Below are 22,665 nucleotides of genomic sequence, written 5' to 3' on the forward strand. Positions count from 1 at the left end.
CTATACAAGAGTGGCCTACACCCACTACCTTGACACAAGTGAGATCTTTTCATGGCTTAGCCTCCTTCTACAGAAGGTTTATAAAGAATTTTAGCTCTGTTTTAGCACCTGTAACAGAGTGCACCAAATAGGGGAGGTTTGAATGGACTCCTGCTGCCCAAAGGACCTTTGAAAAACTCAAGGAGATGATGTGCAAAGCCCCCATCCTGAAGCTACCTGACTTTACCAAACCATTTGAGTTGGAATGTGATGCCAGTGGGGTAGGGATTGGAGCTGTGCTTGTTCAAGAGGGGAGACCTATTGCTTTTTTCAGTGAAAAGTTAAACCACAGTAGGTTGAACTATTCCACTTATGATAAGGAGTTCTATGCAATTGTTAGGGCTTTTGAGCATTGGTCCCATTACTTGAGAATCCAACCATTTGTCTTACACACAGACCATGAATCTTTAAAGCACATCAATAGTCAACACAAGCTGAACAGTAGGCATGCTAGATGGGTGGAGTTCATGCAAACATTTGATTTTTCAGCTAAGTATAAAGCAGGGAAAACCAACATTATAGCTGATGCCCTCAGTAGAAAGTACCAATTACTTGGAATAGTAGGATCCAGAATATTAGGTTTTGAATTCATTAAGGATCACTACTCTGCTTGTTCTGATTTTTCTGAAATTTATCAATTATGCACAGAGAAGCCTCAAGGCTTATTCAGTATTCACCAAGACTTCCTTTTTAAAGGAAAAAGGCTGTGCATACCTAAGCTTCCCCTAAGATCTGTTTTAGTGAAGGAAGTGCATGAAGGTAGCATTGCAGGCCATTTTGGAATCCAAAAGACCTTGGATATGCTTGCAAAATATTTTTATTGGCCTAAAATGCTTGGCACAGTAGGTAAACATATCCTCAGATGTGAGCCTTGCCTCAAGGCTAAGGTAACTTTTCACAAGGGAGAGTATATTCCCTTACCTATTGCACAAAGGCCTTGGGAACACATAAGCATGGACTTTGTGATGGCTCTTCCTAAAACTAAAAGAGGAAAGGATGCTATCCTGGTAGTTGTTGATAGATTTTCTAAGATGTCTCATTTTATTGCATGCACTAAGATAGATGATGCACAGCATATTGCAAAATTATTCTTTGCTGAAATTGTAAGGTTGCATGGCATACCCAAAACTATTGTTTCAGACAGAGACAATAAGTTCCTAAGCCATTTTTGGAGGAGTTTGTGGAAGATGTTGGGCACTAAACTGTTGTTTAGCACCGCTTACCACCCACAAACGGATGGCCAAATAAAAGTCACTAATAGGACACTGGGTACTCTGCTCAGAATTTTGGTAAAGAGCAACATTAGGGAATGGGACTTAAAGCTTTGTCATGCTGAGTTTGCATATAACAGAGCACCCAGTCATGCTACCGAAGTCTCACCATTTGAATGTGTTTATGGCATCAACCCTTTACTTCCTGTATCTCTCATTAATTTACCTATGTGTGACAGCAAAGGAATAGGAGCCGAGGAGATGATCAAGCAAATGGAAGCAGTACACAAGCAAGTGCATGATAACCTGGAAAGCACAAGCTCAAAGTATAAAAGGAAAGCAGACAAGCACATGAGGATCAAACAAGCCATCAAAGAAGGAGATCTTGTATGGGTATACCTGAGGAAAGAAAGATTTCCCCAGCTTAGGAGAAACAAATTGATGCCCAGAGCCATAGGCCCTTACCTAGTAAAGAAGAAATATGGGGAGAATGCATTTGAAGTCCAAATACCAGCAGAGTACAATATCTCCCACACATTCAACATAGGAGACCTGACCCTACATGAACCTGCACAAGAATTGAGGACCATTCTCTCCCAAGAGGGAGGAGTTGATACAAATATGGTATCAAAAGTCGGGAACAACACAAAGGACATGAAGGAGCAAGACAGTGCATTGGACTTGTCATCTACGCCAAATGCACATGAAACACGAAGGGCTCCCATGGATACTCCTCAACAATCAGTTAGGGACCTAAAAACACTTAGCAAGGCCAAGGAAGTCCAGAACATCATAAGGAACAGCAACCAAGCTCCAAAAGAACAGACAGACTCCAAGAACAGAGCAACAGAGCTACCTGGCGAACAGCTGACCTTGGTGAACCGCCTGAGTTCAGACTAGGACCACTTGGACCGGAAGGAGGGCTGGAATGGCATCTCACTACATGGGCCAAGCCACCAAGGGCTAAGGGTTTTACTAATAGTGCACCAGGAGGACGGTAGAACAAGCTAAAGGAGGGCCAGTCATCAACTCGTAAAAGTCAGAAAATTGGCTAAGTATTGAGCCTTCTGTTTGTTTCTATTTTGAGTAGTTAGCCACGTGTATTAATTAGTTGCTTGTAACGGCTAGTTTAGATCTCAAAGCCTATAATTCTGAATTGGGGGCTGTTTGGTTCTGTTTTTCTTTCTGTTTTGTGCACAAAAAAAAAATTCCATACTTCATTTCTTTGTTTTTCTTTCTTTTTCACTCTTACCCTTACTCTCATACTTAAATTTTGAGAGATTTTTGAGCCTTAGAATATGAAATCAACGGAAGCAGACATGAACACACATAAATCATTGGATAAACTAGAGTGTGCACTTGAAAATCTTCAGCTAACAACATTGAATGTGACGGAGAAAAGGCTTGAAATGTTGAAAGTGGACTGTTACCGTCAAGGAGATTGGACTCAATTGAGTCTTTGTCTTAAACAATTGGTGGATGTTAGGAGTCAAAAGCAAAGCTTGAACAGGAGGCTTGAACTTCATCAAGAAAAGCTGAGATTTCAACAACAATTGCAAGAGCAACATGGGGATTCTAAAATGGTGATTATTCATGAGTTTAATCCTAATGTTAATCCGGTTAGAATTAGATTTAAAATCATTTCAAAGCATGTTGATACACAAAACACACCATTAGAACCGTCCATTGTGGAGAATAGTGAAGAAATTGTTGAGACAATTAATGTTGAGGATGTTGATTTTTTGATGCAACCGTTAAAAGTGGTGAATTCTCCTTCAAGTTTGAGGACTAGTTCACTTGTTGTGCAAGCTATGGAGGAAAATTTTGTTCACATTGATCTTGTGGTTAAACAAACACACTTTGTAGAATTTGTTCATGTTAGTAGATTTGTTGAGGTTCATCCTACAAAAATTCGAGGAAGGATTTTTTCTAAGAAGGGGAGAATGCAGCAAGCAGAGTGTCACCTTGGTAATACAAGCAAGCTAATCTTCTTGGTAAGCTTGTTTAATATATGGGTGTGGTTCATTATGCAAGTAAAGGCAAGAGCATTCTTCCTTACACGTGTGATGGTCATGGGGAACTTGATTCCTAATTTAATTGAAGTCTTGCTAGTAGTTGTCTATTGTTGTGGTGTTTTTTAGGTCATGTGCAGTTTGTATTATGTCAGTGCACAGAGTTCAGTCTTGCTGGGTTAGAGGTGCATCAGGTACAGCAAATATATGGGATGGAGTTGTGTTTAGTCTGTGAGGAGCTATTGAAAATTCATAGGCTGTTGGATGCTCAAGTGTACAGGTGCAGTAGTGAGGTTTCTGTTGGGAAGAAAACATATACATTCCGCCAACCAGTAGGTTGTAGGTCAGCATTTGGCCCATACGAAGGAGTATTTGTAATGCATTACAGTAGCAGCAAATCAGAAGATCAATTCCAGCAGCTGTGTATAGATATGCAAAGCTCTCTTCAGAAGCATAGTAACAGATGAATCAGATCAGTGTGCATGTTGTGATTAATGTAAGTGCAACAGCTACATGTGCAAATGTGTGCAGAACAGCAGCAAGTCGCCACAGGTCAAGGGCATGTTAAGTTGTGCAACTGTTGGTTGAGTACAGCAACATTGTGGGTATGCGTAGTTCTTTTTGTACATGTTGGGTATACTGGGTGATGGTAAGCATTGCGGGAAAGAGTCAAGAATTGAGGACAATTCTTTCTCTAAGAAGGGGAATTTGCACCATATTGATATGGTGCAGGTCTTAAAAGAGAACCAAATATACCGGGTGCAATACAATCTTGTGTTAAGCAACCAATTATGATCAGAACGTGTACATTTTGAAGCCACCAAGCATCAGTTCAGATGGGTTACTCAATGTAGTTGTTCAATTCATTATCAACTCAGCAATATCAGCAACATAATTAGAAGGGGTGCAAGAAACGCGTCATTACAATAGAGAAGAATGAGTGCACAAATTTGTACAGCAGCAGCAGAACGTGGAGAAAAGCCACAAAGTCAGAAGTCAGAAGAAATAGTCTGCCAGCCTACCTTGCAGCATGAACCAAGCCTTGACCATGGAGATCTGGACCTAACCAATCATGGGGACGTCATCTCTATACATAGGCCTAGCTATAAAGGTCCAACAACCAGGCTGTAAGTTCACACAATCACCTAGAACAGAAGCACAAGGGAACCCAGTCGCAGATAAGAACCATCAGCTGTTGATCCAATCCTCTGACCAGGCTACGTTGACGGACCAGCCCAGGTGTGACCAGAGTTTGTGGGAGGACGTGGAGGGTAGAATTGGAGTCTCCCTACATGGGCCTTGCTGGCTTATCCCAAGAACCCTCCTTATGATCACCGGAGATGCACAGAAAATAGGCGTGAAGGTCGGGCAGTCAACAGAACGCTGACAGAAGGCTTCTTTGTATTCTGATTTTTGTTTTTAATATGCACATGAACTTCACGTGAGCTGCATGACCGTTATGAGTAGTTACTTGACGTGTATTCTCTTTAGCTTTGATCATGTAATCTAGTTCTATATATATGTGGCTCATTCACTGTAAAGAGGACGAAGTTATGATGAATAAAATTCAGAAATTACACTAAGTGTTTTTCTCTTTCAATTGCCTTTGCAATTGGGTTACTAAGGGCCAGTTTGCCCTTCTTTGTTCTGCGAGTTCTTGTGTGTTCATCAAGACTCCACTCCACCCTATCCAAGAACACTGAAAACTCCATCGTAGGTCGAAGGAGGAAGCCTAGGATTGCGTTGATTTGAAGCCTGGCAGTCCAGTTCATGTCAAGGCGTTCTTTGCTTCAGTCTTGGAATATCCCTTCATTTCGTATCAAATCTATTTCCTTGCATTTACCACGCGTACATGCATCAATTGGTTTCAGAGCCTCAAAGTCATTGGGGTGCATAATTCAATTGGTTTTGATGAAAAGAATAGCCAAATACGAAGACAGTAAGGGTGTGATAAAGTTTCAGATTCTATCAGTTTTTGGGGTCTGAAACTTGATCGTTTTGGAGGATGTCTTGTAGAAGTTTTTGAAAACTGTTTTTACACCGTATTTGAGGTTGAGTTGGGAAACGTTTGGCTTTGGAATCTTTGGATTTGGTGTTGTGGTTAAGGAGATAAGAATTTTTCTTTACAGACTGCCCAAAACTAATGAAATCCGGGTACCTTGGTAAGTTGTCTTCAAAAACCTATCAAGATTGTCTTATTTTGCTCTCATCTTTCATCAAATTATCAATAACTATCCTAAATTCATTAAACCATATCATTTGTGCACTATTTCCTACGTGTTATAGGTTTCTTGATTTACCCATGTCATTGTTGTTTTCTTAAAGTACAGGAGAGTCTCATTTGTCTTTGTCTTCTGTATTTTCATTGTGTTTCCTTCATTTTTGAGTCTTTTTCATTGTTTATTTTTTTCACTTTGGGTATTTTTGAGTCTAGTTTTTGTTAAGCCTTGTGGTGTAGTCATTGGAGTTGTGGAAAAAAAGATATGCAAGTGTTTTAGACCAAAGGTCACAAAAATAGTTCAGATTGGATGTTTGGAGGAATTTTTGAATTGTGATCAAACTAGACCACGTATTTGAGTATTTCCAATTTGGGGTGTTCTTAGACATATTGAGGTGTGTTGTCACCAAGTTTCATCATACTTGGAGTTGGTTTGGTTGGGTTTTCAATAGCAAACATTTCATACTGATTTCTGAATTTGGGGCTGTTTGGTTCTGTTTTTCTTTCTGTTTTGTGCACAAAAAAAAAAAATTCCATACTTCATTTCTTTGTTTTTCTTTCTTTTTCACTCTTACCCTTACTCTCATACTTAAATTTTGAGAGATTTTTGAGCCTTAGAATATGAAATCAACGGAAGCAGACATGAACACACATAAATCATTGGATAAACTAGAGTGTGCACTTGAAAATCTTCAGCTAACAACATTGAATGTGAAGGAGAAAAGGCTTGAAATGTTGAAAGTGGACTGTTACCGTCAAGGAGATTGGACTCAATTGAGTCTTTGTCTTAAACAATTGGTGGATGTTAGGAGTCAAAAGCAAAGCTTGAAGAGGAGGCTTGAACCTCATCAAGAAAAGCTGAGATTTCAACAACAATTGCAAGAGCAACATGGGGATTCTAAAATGGTGATTATTCATGAGTTTAATCCTAATGTTGATCCGGTTAGAATTAGATTTAAAATCATTTCAAAGCATGTTGATACACAAAGCACACCATTAGAACCGTCCATTGTGGAGAATAGTGAAGAAATTGTTGAGACAACTAATGTTGAGGATGTTGATTTTTTGATGCAACCGTTAAAAGTGGTGAATTCTCCTTCAAGTTTGAGGACTAGTTCACTTGTTGTGCAAGCTATGGAGGAAAATTTTGTTCACATTGATCGTGTGGTTAAACAAACACACTTTGTGGAGTTTGTTCATGTTAGTAGATTTGTTGAGGTTCATCCTACAAAAATTTGAGGAAGGATTTTTTCTAAGAAGGGGAGAATACAGCAAGCAGAGTGTCACCTTGGTAATACAAGCAAGCTAATCTTCTTGGTAAGCTTGTTTAATATATGGGTGTGGTTCATTATGCAAGTAAAGGCAAGAGCATTCTTCCTTACACGTGTGATGGTCATGGGGAACCTGATTCCTAATTTAATTGAAGTCTTGCTAGTAGTTGTCTATTGTTGTGGTGTTTTTGAGGTCATGTGCAGTTTGTATTATGTCAGTGCACGGAGTTCAGTCTTGCTGGGTTAGAGGTGCATCAGGTAGAGCAAATATATGGGATGGAGTTGTGTTTAGTCTGTGAGGAGCTATTGAAAATTCATAGGCTGTTGGATGCTCAAGTGTACAGGTGCAGTAGTGAGGTTTCTGTTGGGAAGAAAACATATACATTCAGCCAACCAGTAGGTTGTAGGTCAGCATTTGGCCCATACGAAGGAGTATTTGTAATGCATTACAGTAGCAGCAAATCAGAAGATCAATTGGAGCAGCTGTGTATAGATATGCAAAGCTCTCTTCAGAAGCACAGTAACAGATGAATCAGATCAGTGTGCACGTTGTGATTAATGTAAGTGCAACAGCTACATGTGCAAATGTGTGCAGAACAGCAGCAAGTCGCCACTACAGGTCAAGGGCATGTTAAGTTGTGCAACTGTTGGTTGAATACAGCAACATTGTGGGTATGCGTAGTTCTTTTTGTACATGTTGGGTATACTGGGTGATGGTAAGCATTGCGGGAAAGAGTCAAGAATTGAGGACAATTATTTCTCTAAGAAGGGGAGTTTGCACCATATTGATATGGTGCAGGTCTTAAAAGAGAACCAAATATACCGGGTGCAATACAATCTTGTGTTAAGCAACTAATTATGATCAGAACGTGTACGTTTTGAAGCCACCAAGCATCAGTTCAGATGGGTTACTCAATGTAGTTGTTCAATTCATTATCAACTCAGCAATATCAGCAACATAATTAGAAGGGGTGAAAGAAACGGGTCATTACAATAGAGAAGAATGAGTGCACAAACTTGTACAGCAGCAGCAGAACGTGGAGAAAAGCCACAAAGTCAGAAGTCAGAAGAAATAGTCTGCCAGCCTACCTTGCAGCATGAACCAAGCCTTGACCATGGAGATCTGGACCTAACCAATCATGGGGACGTCATCTCTATACATAGGCCTAGCTATAAAGGTCCAACAACCAGGCTGTAAGTTCACACAATCACCTAGAACAGAAGCACAAGGGAACCCAGTCGCAGATAAGAACCATCAGCTGTTGATCCAATCCTCTGACCAGGCTATGTTGACGGACCAGCCCAGGTGTGACCAGAGTTTGTGGGAGGACGTGGAGGGTAGAATTGGAATCTCCCTACATGGGACTTGCTGGCTTAGACCAAGAACCCTCCTTATGATCACCGGAGATGCACAGAAAATAGGCGTGAAGGTCGGGCAGTCAACAGAACGCTGACAGAAGGCTTCTTTGTATTCTGATTTTTGATTTTAATATGCACATGAACTTCACGTGAGCTGCATGACCGTTATGAGTAGTTACTTGACGTGTATTCTCTTTAGCTTTGATCATGTAATCTAGTTCTATATATATGTGGCTCATTCATTGTAAAGAGGACGAAGTTATGATGAATAAAATTCAGAAATTACACCAAGTGTTTTTCTCTTTCAATTGCCTTTGCAATTGGGTTACTAAGGGCCAGTTTGCCCTTCTTTGTTCTGCGAGTTCTTGTGTGTTCATCAAGACTCCACTCCACCCTATCCAAGAACACTGAAAACTCCATCGTAGGTCGAAGGAGGAAGCCTAGGATTGCGTTGATTTGAAGCCTGGCAGTCCAGTTCATGTCAAGGCGTTCTTTGCATCAGTCTTGGAATATCCCTTCATTTCGTATCAAATCTATTTCCTTGCATTTACCACGCGTACATGCATAAATGAGTATAAAGGTGATGATATTGCTTCTAAACAAGAGGAACTTGAATTGTATGCAAATGTGATTCCTATCTATGATGAATATCCGGAATCAGATTGTGAAGAGATTGTTGAAGCTCTTGAAGAAGTGGTTGAAACATCTTGTGTAGAGGTTGTTCATGATCTTGAAAGCATGGTTGAAACACCTACTGTTGAAAGCATTGGGGATCTTGAAGAGGTTGTTGAAGCTTCTTGTGTAGAGATGGTCGATGATCTTAAAGAAGTTGTGGAGACATCTTGTCATCATTTGCGTTGTACTAGACAAGAGGTATTTCATGTGGCCAATGTTCATGCAAGTTTTGAAGATGATTCACAAATAAAGCCAGCAAAGAAGCATGTGTATGTAAGGGTTGATGATTTTGTTGAGTATGTTCATGTTAGTATATTTGTTGAATTTAATCCTACAAAAATTCGGGGTCAAATTTTTTCAAAAAAAGGGAGAATACAACAAGTTGAATGTAGTTGTGGCAATAGAAGCAAGCTAATCTTCTTGGTAAGCTTGTTTAATGTATGGGTGTGGTTGATTATGCAAGTAAAGGCAAGATCGTTCATCCTTGCATGTGTGATGATTATGGGGGACTTGGTTTGTGGAGTGTTTGTATGTAGATCAGAATGCTGATTAGTGTGCAAGAATACAACAGCATATCTACAAATTAAGACCAACAACAAACGTGTATGAAGCAACAAGCAGAAATCAGCAAGTCCAGAACAATGTGTTTGTGTGCAGGTCCAGCAAGTCCCTCAGAAATTGAGTGAATCAGCAGCATCATTTGTGTGTGTGTGCAGCAAGCTTGTAAGTGCAGCAGCAGTGCAGTACAACCCTCAACAGCAGATCATGTGACAGTATGGGATGTGTGTGCACGAACATCAGAACAAGTGTATTAGATCAGTAGCAGCAACACAGATCAAGTGTGTGCATTTCTTTGACAAGATCTGAACCAAAAAGCATTAGGTGTATTGGGCGTAGTTCAGCAAACCATGGAGTATGTAGAATTGAGGACAATTCTTTTTCTAAGAGGGAGGAGTTGATGCAAATGCATCAAGTGATGAAGACCTTGCAAAAAGCTCACAAGTTCAAGACAGTGTTCCTAACTTGACATGTACGCCAAATAATCATGAAGGGCAAAAGATGACCAAGGATGCTTTCCAACGATGGATTATAACCCCAAGATAATGTTTTGGGAACAAGGAAGCACCAAGGAACAGTATCATGCATATGGAAATGGGAACAGCATGGAAATGGGAACAGCTCATGGTTTCAGAACAGCACAGCAGCAACTAGCGACCAGGCCACCTTGCACGACATGTGGAGACCACACCTTTGCATCCAGGACCTGGGTTAAAGTGGAAATGGAATCTTGGTACTTGGATCTAGCCATCAAAGGCCTAGGACCATGCTAAAGATCCACGTGGAGTCCTAGAAGATGAGCTGAAGGAAGGCTGCTCGACTGATTTGCAGATCAGAATTTGTTCTAAGTGTTTTTGCTTTCTGTTTCTGTTTTAAACACTTTGTAATTAGCACGTGTATTTTAAATAAGGCTCGTGTCATAATATAGCTGTTATGTTAGTTGAGGACTCTATATAAGGAGGGCCTCACCCATGTAATAGAGGACAATTCACGTTTCATTTTGATCAATCAAGGTTTTTTCTCAGAAAAAGGATTTTTCTGTTTTTTTGAAGTTTTTGTGCAAACTTCATCAGAGTTGTGAGACAACTTGGCCGGAGAGATTAACGAGTTACATAGCAACTTGGATTATCGAAGGAGCAATACAATCAAGGCTTAAACATCCTTGTATTGTGAATATCATAGAGTAGTCATACAAGGCAGACAAAGTGCCTCAGTCATCAACATCGGAAAATCAAGAAGTGCCTTCTTGGTCTGTTGTGAGTGTCTATGTGTTTGTTTGTGAAGTATTTCGGGTTTCTAAATGCGTTATTGATTTAGGTTGTTAAACAACAAGAACCATTGCATAACAAAGGCCATAATCAGCCCTTCGTTTTGCATCAATTCCTCATCGTTCATTCTTCAATGATCATTGATCCTTTTTCATTCTTCATCGTTCATTCTTAAATGATCATTGATCCTTGATCATTCTTCATCGTTCTTTCTTCAATAATCATTGGTCCTTGTTCATTCTTCATCGTTCGTTCTTCATTGATCATTGATTCTTTTTCATTCTTCATCGTTCATTCTTCAATAATCATTGATCCTTGTTCATTCTTCATTCATCATTAATCCTTGTTCATTCTTCAACGTTCATTCTTTATTGATCATTAATCCTTGTTTATTCTTTATCGTTCATTCTTCATTCATCATTGATCCTTGTTCATTCTTCATCGTCCATTCTTTATTGATCATTGATCCTTGTCATTCTTCATCCTTCATTCTTCATTCATCATTAATCCTTGTCCATTCTTCATCGTTCATTCTTCATTGTTAATTGATCCTTGTTCATTCTTCATCGTTTATTCTTCAGTGATCAATGATCCTTGTTTATTCTTCATCGTTCGTTTTTCATTGATCATTGATCCTTGTTCATTCTTCATCGTTTATTCTTCATTGATCATTGATCCTTGTTCATTCTTCATCGTTCATTCTTTAATGATCATTGATCCTTGTTCATTCTTCATCGTTTTTTATTCAATGATCATTGATCCTTGTTCATTTTTCATCGTTCATTCAACATTAATGATTGATCCTTGTTCATTCTTCATCGTTCATTCTTCATTGATCATTGATCCTTATTCATTGTTCATCGTTCATTCTTCAATGATCATTGATCCTTGTTCATTCTTCATCGTTCATTCTTCATTAAAAATTGATCCTTTTTTATTCTTCATCGTTCATTCTTCATTAATTATTGATCCTATTTCATTCTTCATCGTTCATTCTTCATTCATCATTGATCCTTGTTCTTTCTTCATCGTTCATTCTTTATTGATAATTGATCCTTGTTCATTCTTCATCGTTTATTCTTCATTGATCATTGATCCTTGTTCATTCTTCATCGTTCATTCTTCATTGATCATTGATCCTTCTTCATTCATCATCATTCATTGTTCAATGATCATTGATTCTTGTTCAATCATCAGCGTTCATTCTTCACTGATCATTGATCCTTTTTAATTCTTCATCGTTCATTCTTAAATGATCATTGATCCTTGTTCATTCATTATTGTTCATTCTTCAATGATCATTGATCCTTGTTCATTCTTCATCGTTCCTTCTTTATTGATCATTGATTCTTATTCATTCTTCATCGTTCATTCTCCGTTGATCATTGATCCTTATTCATTCTTCATCGTTCATTCTTCAATGATCATTGATCCTTATTCATTCTTCATCGTTCATTCTTCATTGATCATTAATCCTTGTTCATTCATCAGCGTTCATTCTTAAATGATCATTGATCCTTGTTCGTTCTTAATCGTTCATTCTTCAATGATCATTGATCCTTGTTCATTCTTCATCGTTCGTTCTTCATTGATCATTGATTCTTGTTCATTCTTCATCGTTCATTCTTCGTTGATCATTGATGCTTGTTCATTCTTCATCGTTCATTCTTCATTGATCATTGATCGTTCTTAAATCTTCATCGTTCATTCTTCAATGATCATTGATCCTTGTTCATTCTTCTTTGAGCATTGATACTTGTTCATTCTTCATCCTTCATTCTTCAATGATTATTGATCCTTATTCATTCTTCATTGTTCATTCTTCAATCATCATTGATCCTTGTTCATTCTTCATAGTTCATTCTTAATTGATCATTGATCCTTGTTCATTCTTCATCGTTCATTCTTCATTGTTCATTGATCCTTCTTCATTCATCATCGTTCATTCTTCAATGATCATTGATTCTTGTTCATTCATCAGCGTTCATTCTTCAATGATCATTGATCCTTTTTCATTCTTCATCGTTCATTCTTAAATGATCATTGATCCTTGTTCATTCATAATCGTTCATTCTTCAATGATCAATTATCCTTGTTCATTCTTCATCATTCCTTTTTTATTGATCATTGATTCTTGTTCATTCTTCATCGTTCATTCTCCGTTGATCATTGATCCTTATTCATTCTTCATCTTTCATTTTTCAATGATCATTGATCCTTGTTCATTCTTCATCGTTCATTCTTCATTGATCATTGATCCTTGTTCATTCTTCATCCTTCATTCTTCATTGATCATTGATCCTTGTTCATTATTCATCGTTCATTCGTCATTGATCATTGATCCATGTTCATTCTTCATCGTTCATTCTTCATTGATCATTGATCCTTGTTCATTCATCAGCGTTCATTCTTAAATGATCATTGATCCTTGTTCGTTCTTAATCGTTCATTCTTCAATGATCATTGATCCTTGTTCATTCTTCATCGTTCGTTCTTCATTGATCATTGATTCTTGTTCATTCTTCATTGATCATTGATCCTTGTTCATTCTTCATCGTTCATTCTTCATTGATCATTGATCCTTATTAATTCTTCATCGTTCATTCTTCAATGATCATTGATCCTTGTTCATTCTTCATCGTTCGTTCTTCTTTGATCATTGATGCTTGTTCATTCATTATCCTTCATTCTTCAATGATTATTGATCCTTGTTCATTCTTCATCGTTCATTCTTCAATGATCATTGATCCTTGTTCATTCTATATCGTTCATTCTTCATTGATCATTTATCCTTGTTCATTCTTCATTGTTCATTCTTCATTGTTCATTCTTCATTGATCATTGATCCTTCTTCATTCATCATCGTTCATTCTGCAATGATCATTGATTCTTGTTCATTCATCAGCGTTCATTCTTCAATGATCATTGATCCTTTTTCATTCTTCATCGTTCATTCTTAAATGATCATTGATCCTTGTTCATTCATATTCGTTCATTCTTCAATGATCATTGATCCTTGTTCATTCTTCATCGTTCCTTTTTTATTGATCATTGATTCTTGTTCATTATTCATCGTTCATTCTCCGTTGATCATTGATCCTTATTCATTCTTCATCGTTTATTCTTTAATGATCATTGATCCTTGTTCATTCTTCATCGTTCATTCTTCATTGATCATTAATCCTTGTTCATTCATCAGCGTTCATTCTTAAATGATCATTGATCCTTGTTCGTTCTTAATCGTTCATTCTTCAATGATCATTGATCCTTGTTCATTCTTCATCGTTCGTTCTTCATTGATCATTGATTCTTGTTAATTCTTCATCGTTCATTCTTCGTTGATCATTGATCCTTGTTCATTCTTCATCGTTCATTCTTCATTGATCATTGATCCTTATTAATTCTTTATGGTTCATTCTTCAATCATCATTGATCCTTGTTCCTTCTTCATTGTTCGTTCTTCTTTGATCATTGATGCTTGTTCATTCATAACCCTTGATTCTTCAATGATTATTGATCCTTGTTCATTCTTCATCGTTCTTTCTTCAATGATCATTGATCCTTATTCATTCATCATCGTTCATTTTTCAATGATCATATATCCTTGTTCATTCTTTATCGTTTATTCATCATAGATCATTGATCCTTGATCATTCTTCATCAATCCTTCTTCATTGATCATTGATCCTTGTTCATACCTCATCGTTAATTATTCAATGATCATTGATTGTTTTTCATTCTTCATCTTTAATTCTTAAATGATCATTGATCCTTGTTCATTCATAATCGTTCATTCTTCAACGTTCATTCTTCATCGTTCATTCTTCATTCATCATTGATCCTTGTTCTTTCTTCATCTTTTATTCTTTATAGATAATTGATCGTTGTTCATTTTTCATCGTTTATTCTGCATTGATCATTGATCCTTGTTCATTTTTCTTCGTTCATTCTTTATTGATCATTGATCCTTGTTCATTCATCATCGTTCATTCTTCAATGATCATTGATCCTTTTTCATTCTTCATCGTTCATTCTTAAATGATCATTGATCCTTGTTCATTCTTCATCATTCATTCTTCATTGATCATTGACTCTTGTTCATTCATCAACGTTCATTCCTCAATGATCATTGATCCTTGTTCATTGTTAATCGTTCATTCTTCAAAGATCATTGATCCTTGTTCATTCTTCATCGTTCGTTCTTCATTGATCATTGATTCTTGTTCATTCTTCATTGATCATTGATCGTTGTTCATTCTTCATCGTTCATTCTTCAATGATCATTGATCCTTGTTCATTCTTCATCGTTTATTCTTCAATGATCATTGATCCTTGTTCATTCTTCATCGTTTATTCATCATAGATCATTGATCCTTGATCATTCTTCATCGTTCATTCTTCATTGATCATTGATCCTTGTTCATACATCATCGTTCATTCTTGAATGATCATTGATTGTTTTTCATTCTTCATCGTTAATTCTTAAAAGATCATTGATCCTTGTTCATTATCGTTCATTCTTCAATGATAATTGATCCTATTTCATTCTTCATCGTTCATTCTTCATCGTTCATTCTACATTCATCATTGATCCTTGTTCTTTCTTCATCGTTCACTCTTTATTGATAATTGATCCTTGTTCATTCTTCATCGTTTATTCTTCATTGATCATTGATCCTTGTTCATTTTTCTTCGTTCATTCTTCATTGATCATTGATCCTTGTTCATTCATCATCGTTCATTCTTCAATGATCATTGATCTTTTTTCATTCTTCATCGTTCATTCTTAAATGATCATTGATCCTTGTTCATTCTTCATCGTTCATTCTTCATTGTTCATTAATTCTTGTTCTTTCATCAACATTCATTCTTCAATGATCATTCATCCTTTTTCATTCTTCATCGTTCATTCTTAAATGATCATTGATCCTTGTTCATTCTTACTCGTTCATTCTTCAATGATCATTGATCCTTGTTCATTCTTCATCGTTCGTTCTTCATTGATCATTGATTCTTGTTCATTCTTCATCGTTCATTCTTCATTGATCATTGATCCTTGTTCATTCTTCATCGTTCATTCTTCAATGATCATTGAACCTTGTTCAATCTTCATCGTTTATTCTTCAATGATCATTGATCCTTGTTCATTCTTCATCGTTCATTCTTTAATGATCATTGATCCTTGTTCATTCTTCATCGTTTATTCTTCAATTATCATTGATCCTTGTTCATTCTTCATCGTTCGTTCTTTATTGATCATTGATCCTTCTTCATTCTTGTCGTTTATTCTTCATTGATCATTGATTCTTGTTCATTCATCATCATTCATTCTTCAATGCTCATTGATCCTTTTTCATTCTTCATCGTTTATTCTTCATTGATCATTGATCCTTGTTCATTATTCATCGTTCATTCTTTAATGATCATTAATCCTTGTTCATTCTTCATATTTCATTCTTCATTCATCATTGATGCTTGTTAATTTTTCATCGTTCATTCTTTATTGATCATTAATCCTTGTTTATTCTTCATCGTTCATTCTTCATTCATCATTGATCCTTTTTCTTTCTTCATCGTTCATTCTTCATTGATCATTGATCCTTGTCATTCTTCATCATTCATTCTTCATTCATCATTGATCCTTGTTCATTCTTCATTGATCATTGATCCTTGTTCATTCTTCATCGTTCATTCTGCACCAAGATTGGGTCCCTCAGACTCACAATCTTGCACTGAATTACTATCACCTTTGGAGATAGTCCATAAAATGCGGAAACACACACACACCTCACCAGTATATACCCAAGAAGACACTTTTTGATTCTCAGGCCAGCCTCGTGGTTTCCCTCTTCAGGCTTCACTCACCTTTGGGTTGAATCCACGACCTTTCTCTAAGCTTCACTCACTCTTGTGGAAAGGTTACGCACTAGATTATCCCTTAATCTAGTTTTCAGAGATGTTTTCTCACTCAATACGTTGTGACTGATTGAAGAATACACATGATCACACAAGGAAAAGAAAAAGGAAGAATTTCAGTACTTGAACGTGAATTTGAGAAATGTAACTGAATTAATCAATGTTGGATATATTTACACCAGGCCTAGAGTCCTATTTATAGAGTTCCATACTCTAATGGCTAAAAACAACCACGTGCAAAACATGTGCACACTTAAAAACATAACAAACAACAAAAATACTCTACAAAGCCTTCAGACTAAAACTGGCGACTGGGTGACCTTGGGCTCACTTTTTGAATGACTTTCCATGCTTGGAAATGGACACTTAGAGTCTTGATGGAAAGATCCTTGTATGAAGATTCCATTTCAACTGTAGCTCAGGTCCTGTGTGCACAGGTTTGATCTCCACGTGTCGTGCAAGGTGGCCTGGTCGCAAGTTGTGCTGCTGTTCTGATTAGGATCAGCAACTGGGTTCCCTTGTGCTTGTGTTCTAGGCGATTGTGTGCACTACCAGCATGGCTCTTGGACCTTTATGGATAGGCCTATGTATAGAGATGACGTCCCCATGATTGGTTAGGCCCAGATGTCCCTGGTCAAGGCTTGGGTCATGCTGCAAGGTGGGCAGGTCAGCGGGTGTTCTGTGTGGTATGAATTCTGACAGTTCATCTTGCAACTGAGTGACCTTGATGCGTGTATGGGCTTGAATACTTCAAGAAGATGACAAACTCGACCAAGAAACCATGCCAAGACTGATTTGATCACAATGGCACACACACGATAATCCTTCTGTTTGAACAACAAACAAGAAGGTTGGCCAGGACAACTCTAAAGAGTGGCCCTTGTACCGTGGATAGAGACAAATAACCCGCACTGGATTGATTGGCCTCTTCCTCACACTCCAATTGAAAGGCACTCTCTCAATCTTTGTGGAACAAACCTGGAAAACCACTTTGCTTTGCCTCACAAAGGATCCTCGCAGAACAAGCAATTGAACAACAATTAACTTGAAGAAGAAATGTTTGATTAATCTCGAATGAATGGATACAAATGAGGTGAGCCCTTTATATAGGACTCTAACGGACATAATTGGAGTCTAACAATATTTAACTACCTCCGTCCTTTCTTATTTGGCGCGTACAAAACATAACAACTCATAACAGAAATACAAAACGCTAATTTATTCTAAGTATCAGCTATGTTACAAATCTGTCGAGCAGGGGTCCTTGTAACTGGGTTTGTGGCTTCCCTGAGTACAGTCAGCAAGGTCCTTGGACCTAGACTTCTTGGTCCATGTGCAGAGGTGCCATTTCCCAAGTTTGCACGTTCACCAATACAGTAGGTTGGGTTCCCCACGCTGTGCAAGGTAGGCTGCTCGCTGATTCGTTGCTCTGTTGATTGCTGGGCAGAATATGGGTCCTCTTCTTGTTTAGAGGCTGTTGTGAGGTTCTCTTTTGATTCCTCTTGCCTTCTTTTGATGTTCATGTTTGATTGAAGTTGGTCTTCTTTATTTGATGCATCCAAGTTAGTAGGTGCAATAGTATGGGAATTGATCAAGTCAGTATGTGTTGGATCAGCCATGCACTCTCCTTTAGTCATGCACTCTCCTTGGTTTGCCTTGACTTGTGGATTGTCACTATCATGATCCAATTTTGGATCATTCCCTCCTCCTTCAAGCAAAATTGTCCCCAATTCTGTGTTGTCTTCATGCTTTCTTGTATTATTAACGGTGGAAGTCCTTGAGATGTCGTACCTATGCAGTGGGTTCATATGTAGCTTTTCACGTTTGTTGTTCTTGTTTATGGTGATGTTGCGTTGCTTCGTTTTCTTTATGTTATTTGTTCCGAGTTCTGCTTCTGGTTGCAGCCTCTTCTGATTATCTGTGAGGTACCTACAACAAAAAGCAAAATCAATAATTGTGTCTTTTATAAAATAAAAGCCACTTACATCACAATATGTGGATGAGTTTTCCAAATTCCGTTTGCTTATGTTAATTTCATCCAAAGATATGGTGTTAGGTAACTCAGAATTTAATGGTTTCAGGGGTTGGTATTGTTGTTGGACTTGACTCTCACGAGTTTTTTTTGTAAACAGATGCACAGGTGCTTTCTTACCCTTACTTTTCTTTTGAACACAGCTTGTATGGTTCTGTTTTGTAGTAGTAGTAATGATTTTACATGGGTGTAAGGGGATAAGATCCTTTATTTTTCCATTATGTTTGATAGTATATATGTTGGTAAACCCATCGTGCATTGAATGTCTATCATGTTGCCAAGGCCTTCCCAACAAGATGTGGCATGCATTCATATTCAAAACATCACATAATACCTCATCATGATATGAACCTATGGAGAAATTAATCAAGCATTGTTTCTTTACAAAACCCTCAACTTTGCTATCTAACCATCTCAGTTTGTAGGGGTTAGGATGGTTTTGTGTTTGTAAGCTTAGGTCTTGAACCAGCTGTGCACTAACACAATTAGTCTCACTCCCCGCATCGATGATTAGGTCACACATTCTATCCTTAATTCTGCACTTTGTTTGAAAAATACTCTCCCTTTGGTCTGATTTTTTTTTTCTTGGGTGTGGCATGAAAATTTCTTCTTATTAGCAAATGGTATCTTCCTTCTTCAGGATATAGTTGCTCTCTGGTCTCCTCCCCTGATTCACTATCCTCAGTATCCTCCGGTTCTGTTCTTTGGAGGGTGCCTATACTGGTAAGGACATATGAACCTTCTGGTTCATCAATAGGTGTGGGTGGTAGGATGACTCTTTCCTCTCCATCCTTAGCTACTAACATAGCCCTAGGTTCCCTCTCTCTGTTGTTAATTTCAGTCCATTCTATGTTGGTGAAAGCTCTCATGTTGGGGCATTCTTTCTTGATATGACCATGGCCATGGCACTTGAAGCATACTATGTCCTTCATAGGTACATTTGGTTTGTCTCTTGGTCTGCTAGGTGTGGATGGGTTGGTATTCTTGTTGACTATATTGGTGCCTATGCCTGCATTTCTTAAGCTGCTGCTGGTGGTGTTGGTTTTGGAAGAAACAGGGCTGTAGGGCTGTGCATAGGTGTTCTTTTTCCTTGCATACTTCTCATATGTAAGGGCACTATTACATGCTATTTCAAAAGTTAAGTGTGGTATGATTTCAAGTTTTTCCCTCAGATCTTCCCTTAACCCTCCAATGAATATCCCTACCTTCATTTCTTCTGGCTCATTAATGTCACATAGGACAGCAAGTTTCTCCCATTCTTGGATGTAGTCTGCTACAGACTTGCTGCCTTGTCTAAGTGTGCTCCATTGCACATAAAGCTGTTGCTTATAGGATGCAGGTACATATTTCCTCCTAAGGTGTTTCCTCAACTTATCCCAAGTATTAATACCCTCTCTGTTTTCCCTCCTTCTCTGTTTCTGCACCCCTGCAAGCCAAATAGCTGCTAGCTTGTTCATTTTTATCTTAGCCAATTTATACTTTTGTTCTTCAGGTGTGTCCTTAAATTCAAAATACCTTTCTAATTCAGCCTCCCATTCTAAGTATTCCTCAGGATTATGTGTGGTTCCCCCAAAATTAGATACATCAATCCTCATGGTTCTGTCCTCAGTGTGTCTTTCATGGGTGTGCATAGGTATATTCCCCTCTTGTTGGTTCATGGTAAGTCTTGCTACCGTTTGTGTGAATTGTTGGATGGCCAAAGCCATCTCATTAAGTCTCTCATCATTATTCATATTGTTCTTCTTGCTACTAAACAAGACTATGGTCAACAGCTAAATCCCAGCACAACAATTGATGATGCACAAATCAAAACAAGATCTCACCAGAAATGTAATATGTTTTGGAAGTAATGGAAAATTTCAGTTTGAAGGATGCAGCGGCTATTTCTGAAAGGGAAATGATACAATCTAATGCAAAAATTGAAATATACACAAAATCCAACAGTTTAATGTAACCGATAATGACTAAAAACTTTAATGCACAAGTAATACTGAAAATTGATGCGGAGATGTTCAATACCTTCTGTCAGCAATGCACAACTTGGCAGGGAACGCTTGGATTTTGGATTTGTTGTACCAAAATCTTCTGGGTAAGATCAAATTTAACCAAAACATATAGCAAGTAGAACAAATTTGCTACCACACAAATCACCACAACAAGTTTTCAGGGTAAAAATTTGAGGCACACACAAAAACAAGAACACAACAAGATTGCAGCCAATGTCTTCTGTTTCAGCAAGGAGACTTTCAGTTTTATGTATGTTCTGATTGTTCTAGCATGTAATATACTATAATGCAAACAAGATTATGATCTATGTATTGACAAGAATCTAATATGCTAAAAAAAAAACTACAGAAAAAATGCAGTAGCAATTGAAACTGATATGACCCACAATATCCAACCCTAACAATTTCAGAAAAAGAATGAATGCTTGTTTGTTCTTCAATCTTTTGTTTTCTGAATTCCTTTATGCAATGATACTCTAAGTATGTAGTTTTAAGGATGATGAATCTTACACACGAATTTAATGGTCTATCTATTGATACCTAATTGATTCAGACCAGAAAATCTTGTTAGCAAATGCAAACCCTAATTCTTCAACTGATTTTTTTTTTCGCAGTTCAGATTGTTCTAATCAATCTTTCCCAAAACAACCGTGATATCCAATGATTTGTATGCAAATCTATCTAATCCCGAACAGCTATTATTTTCTCATTAACCAGCAAAATCGAAATACCAGAATCCAAAATTGAAATTGTCAATTTCTTCAGCGATAACCTAATGTTCGAATACTCAATTTACAATGTGGGTAAATCATCAACAAGTATGCATTTCAGACATTCAAGAATCACTGTTAATGGATTAATTGATAAACAAAAACGGTATGCAAACACTCGACAAGAAATGATAAGAATAATTTTCAAACGCATTCAACAATAAACCAATCAATTTTCCAGAAATTCCCCAATCCAATACTCACATTTGTTTAATCAACAATTATATTCGGAAATGCTTAATCACAACATGAATCATATACAATGAATGATTGAATGCGTACCTGTTTTTGAAGAAAATGAAGAAAAATCGCCCGATACCTTTTCTCTGATCACTCTTACCAGGATATGCAGAAATGACTTATTCCTTGACGTTCTTATACCTTTCTGACCTTGGTCCCTTCTTCAGAACTTAAGCTCTGATACCGAGTTGATGCGTGTATGGGCTTGAATACTTCAAGAAGATGACAAACTCGACCAAGAAACCATTCCAAGACTGATTTGATCACAATGGCACACACACGATAATCCTTCTGTTTGAACAACAAACAAGAAGGTTGGCCAGGACAACTCTAAAGAGTGGCCCTTGTACCGTGGATAGAGACAAATAACCCGCACTGGATTGATTGGCCTCTTACTCACACTCCAATTGAAAGGCACTCTCTCAATCTTTGTGGAACAAACCTGGAAAACCACTTTGCTTTGCCTCACAAAGGATCCTCGCAGAATAAGCAATTGAACAACTATTAACTTGAAGAAGAAATGTTTGATTAATCTCGAATGAATGGATACAAATGAGGTGAGCCCTTTATATAGGACTCTAACGGACATAATTGGAGTCTAACAATATTTAACTACCTCCGTCTTTTCTTATTTGGCGCGTACAAAACATAACAACTCATAACAGAAATACAAAACGCTAATTTATTCTAAGTATCAGCTATGTTACAAATCTGTCGAGCAGGGGTCCTTGTAACCGGGTTTGTGGCTTCCCTGAGTACAGTCAGCAAGGTCATTGGACCTAGACTTCTTGGTCCATGTGCAGAGGTGCCATTTCCCAAGTTTCCACATTCACCAATACAGTAGGTTGGGTTCCCCACGCTGTGCAAGGTAGGCTGCTCGCTGATTCGTTGCTCTGTTGATTGCTGGGCAGAATATGGGTCCTCTTCTTGTTTAGAGGCTGTTGTGAGGTTCTCTTTTGATTCCTCTTGCCTTCTTTTGATGTTCGTGTTTGATTGAAGTTGGTCTTCTTTATTTGATGCATCCAAGTTAGTAGGTGCAATAGTAGGGGAATTGATCAAGTCAATATGTGTTGGATCAGCCATTGATGCG

At 37.7% G+C, this 22,665-nt stretch overlaps 1 protein-coding gene across 2 annotated transcripts; it reads right to left on the reverse strand.

The window, feature by feature from the left end:
- Positions 1–17,567: 17,567 nt before the first annotated feature.
- LOC130799684 (uncharacterized) lies at positions 17,568–22,018 on the reverse strand. 2 transcript variants are annotated; one of them, XM_057662865.1, is made up of 3 exons: positions 20,579–22,018; positions 20,383–20,445; positions 17,568–18,456 (listed from the first exon to the last, which is right to left on the reverse strand). In XM_057662865.1, exons 1-3 carry the CDS (start codon positions 20,671–20,673, stop codon positions 17,751–17,753), a joined length of 864 nt encoding a protein of 287 aa, XP_057518848.1. In that variant the 5' UTR covers positions 20,674–22,018; the 3' UTR covers positions 17,568–17,750. The 2 variants fall into 2 exon arrangements, with proteins under 2 accessions (XP_057518848.1, XP_057518849.1); XM_057662866.1 differs by lacking the exon at positions 20,383–20,445 and having other exon boundaries at positions 20,579–22,013.
- Between the last annotated feature and the right edge of the window lie 647 nt (positions 22,019–22,665).

The sequence above is a fragment of the Amaranthus tricolor genome, chromosome 14 (assembly GCF_026212465.1).
Source record: "Amaranthus tricolor cultivar Red isolate AtriRed21 chromosome 14, ASM2621246v1, whole genome shotgun sequence".
Classification (NCBI taxonomy): Eukaryota; Viridiplantae; Streptophyta; class Magnoliopsida; order Caryophyllales; family Amaranthaceae; genus Amaranthus; species Amaranthus tricolor.

What these genes read in the sequence shown, in the direction of transcription:
- LOC130799684 (XM_057662865.1), bottom strand. Translation starts at nt 20,673, where the DNA reads ATGTTTTGGTTAAATTTGATCTTACCCAGAAGATTTTGGTACAACAAA. An exon ending in TTGTGCATTGCTGACAGAAG is followed by an intron (nt 20,446 to 20,578) that starts GTATTGAACATC and finishes TTTCCCTTTCAG; the next exon opens with AAATAGCCGCTGCATCCTTC. An exon ending in CAAAACATATTACATTTCTG is followed by an intron (nt 18,457 to 20,382) that starts GTGAGATCTTGT and finishes TTTTTGTTGTAG; the next exon opens with GTACCTCACAGATAATCAGA.